Here is a 6,691-nt window from a genome sequence, read left to right as displayed (position 1 = left end):
CAATGACTTCTGAATTATAGCAAAAACGTACGTTTCTCTTATCACAAATACAAAGCATTAAAAAAAAAAAAAGAAAGAAAAGAAAGAAAGAAAGAATGGACCAGTGAAGAATCTAACCTTGAAAACCTGGGAAGATCAGAGTTCACCAAAGCCCAAAGATCGATGTTAGCAGTACCAGACATCACACAGTACAAAATAAAATTATGAGTTAGAAGTGGTTCACATTATAGTACAAGTTAAACAATAATCCTCTTTGCCAGCACTTCTTATACCTACAGCATAATCAGTATGCAAACAGAACTATACAAGAGTATGGAGAACCAAACCTTTTCAAATAGAGCTTATTCTAGAAAATAAGCTGCTGGCCTTCATTAATCCAAAAAATGAAAAGAGCTAGCAAAGACATCATGTTAACACTGCTACAGTGCCTTTCCAAAAGTTAGCTTTTCAAAATATTAAAGTTGGCAAGGTAGTATTAATTCACTGACAGCCTTCAGTTCTTTTCCCCAAAGGGTACTTTTGGATAATTATTGATCTTGGCCTTTGTCATCCTTCAATAAAAGCATGAGGTAAAAATTATTTGATATGTTCAAAACACCCCAAAGAGATACAGTTAACTTTAAATTCTCATTGGCAAAAAAAAAAAAAAAAAAATCACAAAGATCATAGATCTGAATAGAAAAACTAAAAGACAAGTATAAAATGACCATTACCAACTGTACTTTGAGACAGTTTGTCTTTTATTGAAAACCATTCCATGAAGCCACACAGTAATTTTTTTTTTCAGGATTCTTCATCATAACTAGGAATAAGTAATTTTAGAGAAAATCCAATATATATATTTTCACCACTGAACTTGGAAATAAAGATTCAAATTTCCCAAAGAAGTGAAGACTATCAGTGAAGGGATGCCTTAAAATATTTTGGCATGCAATATCCCATTCTAAACCACAGAAAATTTCACATTTACTTTATTATTATTCAATGCACATATTAAGGTAGACTATTCATTATTCAAAAAAGGATTATTAAATAAAAAGATAAAAAGTCTACAAATAGGATACTTCTTGGTTAGTGTTAATTGACTATAAATACAATTTCCTTTTCTTACAAGTCTTGCTATGATTTATAAACACGGAAAGTTAGCAGAGAAAATAAACTGTGCTAGAGCACTGAATCCTTGGACTATTTAATAATTATGTGACTTTGGGCAAGTCAATCTCTCTGAGTCTGTTTTCTCACCCATATCATAAGAATAGTGAAATCTGCCCTAACTTCACTCAAAGGGTTGTTTTAAATATCAAACTCAATGTTTAAAATTTTGAGCTAATGTCTGCTATGTGCAAGACCCACACTCTGCCTTCAAGAATCTTACAATAAAAGTATGTTATATGATGTAATGATGACACTCCATATAAATATGAAATATTACCATTATTGTCTAACAGTAACACTTTTAAAGAATTTGATACTTTGAAACTCAGAAGGCTAAAAATTAGCCTGGTTGTTTAAATGGTTTCAAAACCACATCTAGAAAACTGACTCAGGGCAACATTTTAAGCAATCTGACCACATAATTAATTAATTAATCAGAATTCCTTCCTAAGATGAGTCAGAGTTTGGGAATAGATATTTCATATGTGTGTTTAATAAAGAAAAACCAATAACAAGAACTCTTAGAAAAGTAATTCATTGGTATATATTTCCATCCAAGGAGTAATAAGGAAAACTTGGAATAACATCATAGCAAAACTTCTAAGTTATCAATTTCTAAAAGGTAACACTTTAATGAGTTATATGTCAAGTCAATTTTGTACATGAGGCTTTCAATCAATTATTTTTCAAACCACCTAAGTTTAACTGAAAAACAAAACAAAATAAAAACCTAAAGCCCTGTACATAAGTAGTAATTACTAAAGACAAACTGATGAATTGATTAGCATATTTGAATCCTTTTTCATTTAACATGTAGTTTTCAACTAATGCAAAGAAGAGAACACTGCAGAGACCAGGTTCCAACAATTATGTAAGTTAAAGCACATCTGGAAAATAAGTTGTAAAATCAGATTTAAAATAATGTGGCTACTGAGTTCTGGTAAGAAGATGGCAGACTAGGAGGATGGGCTATCCAGACCCTCCACAACAAAGACCACAGAAATAAAATGAAACAGATACAGATTATAATCCTGGAACCCTGAGCTTCAAAGAAAAGGATAAAGAAGTAGATCTAATACTGATTAGAAGAAGAAACGGAACAAAAACAGTGAACAAGGAGACATGTAGAGCAGCGAATTGTCAACTGGCCTGACACATCGTGGCCATTTTGAATTTTTGTAAGCAGCACTCCAATCGGAGCAGAAACTAGCTCTGCTTGCCTAGGACTGTGACAGTGCTCATACCAGTAGCTGGAGACCAGAAAGGCACCATTTCTCCCTTATTCCATCCATCCTTCCATTGATAAGAAATGCGGCCACTTCCACCCAGCCACACCAGCAAACAGTGATAGCCTGCAACTCTGTGAATTGGAAATCGTGTGCACACCACCCCTACATTTGGAGGTACATGTTCTTTGTTTCCTCAGCCAGAAGAGCATCCAGTCCTAGACCAGGCACCCAACCATCAGCTGCCTCCTAGGCTGGAAGAGACACTGTCCTGGACTGGATGTCCCATCTGCTGCTGCCTCCAGGGGCTGTGTCCCCACAGCTTCCTCAGCAGGCACAGTGCACTGACCAGATAATACCCCCTACTTTTCTTTTTTTTTTCTTTTCTCTTTTCCTTTTCCTTGTTTTTGTCATTTTCTTTTTCTACTTTTTCCTTTTTCCCCTTCTCTTGCTTTTTAGCTCTTCCTGTTATCTTTTTCCTCTTTCTTTTTACCTTCTAACATTTTTGTTTTTTCCTTTTCTTCCTCTTCTTTTTTGTTTGTTATTATTTTTTTGGGGGGTCCCATCCAGTCAGTGGGAGAAAGCAACTATGTCCACACTACTCAGCCACACCCAAATTTCCTGCAGCAATATGCACTGAGTGCCACCACATATTCATGTACCACCTAAATGAAAACAGAAGCCAACCAATACTAGCTCAGCCTGTACACAACTGCTCTACATGAATAGAGAACAAAGAACTGTGCACACACTCCTATTATCTACTACATACACCAGGAGACAGGTGGTGAATGCCTAAGTGCTGCCAAACTAGAGAGCAGTGTAGGACACCTGCCCTGCTCACTTGGCTTTATTAAAACAAAATAAACAAACAAAAAAAAAACCTGGAAGAAACACCAACATACAATTATTATTTAAATACAATATCACCACAATGTCTCAGAGACAACAGACAACCTCAGTTCACAAAAAGAAAGACCAGGTGGCTCAAACAAGAGACCAAAATATGGATCCAGAAAACCTTCCTGAAAAGAAATGGTATTGGAAATACCTGATAAGGAATTCAAAAGAATTATATTTAGGTACCTTCAAAAGATTGAGAGGAAGATCAAGAAAAACACAGACAAAACTCTAGAATAATTCAGGAAAACAATACAAGTGCAAATTGAAAAAATAGATGGAAAGTTAGAAATCATACAAAACAACAAACAGAAATCCTGAAGATTAATATTAAGATTTCAGAAATAGTTAATGCACGGAAGGGCAAAGGACTAGAACTGAGTCAATGCAAGACAGAATTAGCGAAAATGAAGATAAATCCCTTAATACTAATCTGTTACAGGAACATTCAGAAAAAAGAATGGAAAAAAATTAAGAAAGCCTAAGAATTATTTGGAACACCATCAATAGGAATAATTCATGTGTGATAGGAATCCTAGAATAGGAAGACAGAAAAAAAAACAAAACCCAGATAAAATTGTCTAAGATTTGTTAGAAGAAAATATCCCTAATAGTATGAAAGGCAAGAAGATATGAATTAAAAAAAGCTCCAAGAACACCAAATAGTATAGAACCCCCCAAAAAGGCACCAATATATATCATACTCAAACTTTCCAAAACCAAAGACCAAAACAAACAAACAAACAAACAAACAAAAAACCACAAACATATCCTGAAAGCAGCACAGGAAAAATCAAAAGTTATCTCCAAAGGAGTACTGATTAGAATAAGTTCTGATTTCTTGGCAGAAATGAGGCAGGTGAGAAGGCAATGCGACAGCAAACATAAAACCCTGAAAGAAAAAAATCGGCAGCTAAGAATTATGTTCAGAAAAATTGTCCCTCAAATATGATGGTGAAATTAGGACATTTCCAGATTAAAAGAAATTAAGGCTATTTGTAAAAATCAGACTAACCTTACACAAGACACTAAAGGAAGTCCTTCAGACAGAGAACCAACAACAGCAGATAACAACTTGACATTAATACACATGACAACATGACACAGAATCAACCTAGATACAGAAGTATCTAAAATAAAGAGGGTGTAAATCATAAGACTGAAAAAACAGGGAACCAGAAGCATCAATTTGTAAACAAAGACAACTACAAAGTGAAAAGAGGGAATGAATAGTGCACCTACAGAACTTCTAAATGGAGAGGAAGTCAAGATGGTATCATGATAGAACGGAATGTTTTAAACTTAGGAAGATAACAATACATTATAGGATAACCTCAAAGAAAATTAATAAACCTTCTCATCAAAATAAAGGAAAATCATAAAGATCTAATAAACCCTAAAATAACAGCAATGAAGGAAATGATACAAAAATCCATAAACAAAATGAATTCAGTACTGAAAAATATATGGAACAAAGAAAGCACCAGCACCATACACATGAACAAAGAACCTCAGCAAAATGACAGCAATAATTTCATACCTATTGATAATTACGCTGAATGTAAACAGATTAAATGCACCAGTCAAGACAGAGAGTAGTAGAAAATAAGAAAAAAAGATCTATCAATAAGATGTCTACACACCTTACACATAAAGACAAAAAAATGCTAAATATCAAATGATGACAAAAACATATATTAAGCAAATGGCAACCCAAAAAAGATTAGGAGTGAGTATTAATTTCTGATAACATAGACTGTAAGACAAAAATCAGCATAAGAGCCAAGGAAGGAGATTATATAGTGATTGAAGTATCAATCCAATGAGAGCATACTCACAATAAGTAACTATGCACCTCATTAAAAAAAACAACCAAACAAAAAAACACCTCACTGCCATTGAGTCGATTTTGATTCACAGCAACTCCATTGGGTTTTCAAGGGTGTAAATCTTTACACAACCTACCAAACCTTTGGGACACAGCAAAAGCAGTGGTCAGAGGGCAATTTTTAGCAATAAAACCACACATCAAAAAAGAAGAAAGAACACAAATCAACCGTAACCCAGCAACTCCAACAATTAGAAAAAGAGTAGCAAAAAAGGCCTACAGTCACCAGAAAAAAAAAAAAATAATAATAATAAAGATTTGAGCAGAAATAACTGAAACAGAAAAACAATAGAAAGAATCAACAAGAGTAGAAGTTGGTTCTTTGAAAAGATTAATAAAATAGACAACTGGAAAATATAGCATAGGAAAAGAAGGAGAAGGTGCAAATAATATGAATAAGAAATGCAATGGGTGACTTCATAACAGAGCCAACTGAGATTTAAAAAAAAAAAAAGATAATAACAGAATACTATGAAAAACTGTATCCCAACAAATGTGACAACCTAGAGGAAATGGAAAAATTTCCAGAAACACACTATCTACTTAAACTAACACAGACTAAAGTAGAAAATTAGAACGACCCATAATAAAAGAAGAAAGTAAACGTGTCATAAAAAAACTCCCAACAAAAAAAAATGTCAGATCCCAGAAGGCTTCACTGGGGAATTCTACCAAACATTCAGAGAACAGCTGATACCTATTCTATGGAAACCATTTCAGAATATAGAAAAGGAGGGAATACTCCCAAATAATTCTATCAAGAGAGCATAACCCTGTTACTAAAGCCAGGCAAAGACACCAATAAAAAAAATTAAAGAACAATATCCCTCATTAACATAGATGCAAAAATTTTCAACAAAATCCTAGCCAACAGAATTCAACAATATATCATAAAAAAATAACATAGTATGATCAAGTGATCCTCCACCAATTATCTGTCAGTTTGTCATACTATAGTGGGTTGTGTGTTGTGTGTTGCTGTGAGGCTGGAGGTTATGCCATGAGTATTTCAAATACCAGCAGGGTCACCCATGGTAGACAGGTTTCAGCAGAGCTTCAAGACTAAGACAGACTCAGAAGAAGGAAGGGGCCATCCACTTCTGAAAGTATTGGCCAGTGAAAACCTTACAAATAACAGTGAAACACTGTCTGAGATGTTACTGGAAAGCTTTACAAATAGCCCTGAAATATTATCTAATATAGTGCCAGAAGATGAAACTCTCAGGTTGGAAGGCATTCAAAATACATCTGAGGAAGAGCTGCCTCCTTAAAGTAGAGTAGACCTTAATGACATGAATGGAGCAAAGCTTTCTGAACCTCCATTTGCTGATGTGGCACGACTCAAAATGGGAAGAAACAGCTGCAAACATCCATTAATGATTGGAACATGGAATGTATAAAGTATGAATCTAGGAAAACTGGAAGTTGTCAAAAATGAAATGGAGCACGTAAAGATCGATATCTTAGGCATTAGTGAGCCAAAATGAACTGTTCTTGGCCATTCTGAATCAGACAACCATAT

At 34.4% G+C, this 6,691-nt stretch overlaps 1 protein-coding gene across 1 annotated transcript in view; it reads right to left on the bottom strand.

The window, feature by feature from the left end:
• COL4A5 (collagen type IV alpha 5 chain) overlaps positions 1–6,691 on the bottom strand; it is a 439,164-nt gene that overhangs the window by 36,519 nt on the left and 395,954 nt on the right. The window contains exon 42 of the mRNA XM_007952435.2: positions 118–126. Coding sequence (XP_007950626.1) covers positions 118–126 — 9 coding nt within the window. The remainder of the gene's footprint in view (positions 1–117; positions 127–6,691) is intronic.

The sequence above is a fragment of the Orycteropus afer genome, unplaced genomic scaffold (genome assembly GCF_000298275.1).
Source record: "Orycteropus afer afer isolate SDZICR_OR568_19922 unplaced genomic scaffold, OryAfe1.0 scaffold00336, whole genome shotgun sequence".
Lineage (NCBI taxonomy): Eukaryota > Metazoa > Chordata > Mammalia > Tubulidentata > Orycteropodidae > Orycteropus > Orycteropus afer.
This window is presented reverse-complemented; position numbering and strand designations above follow the sequence as displayed.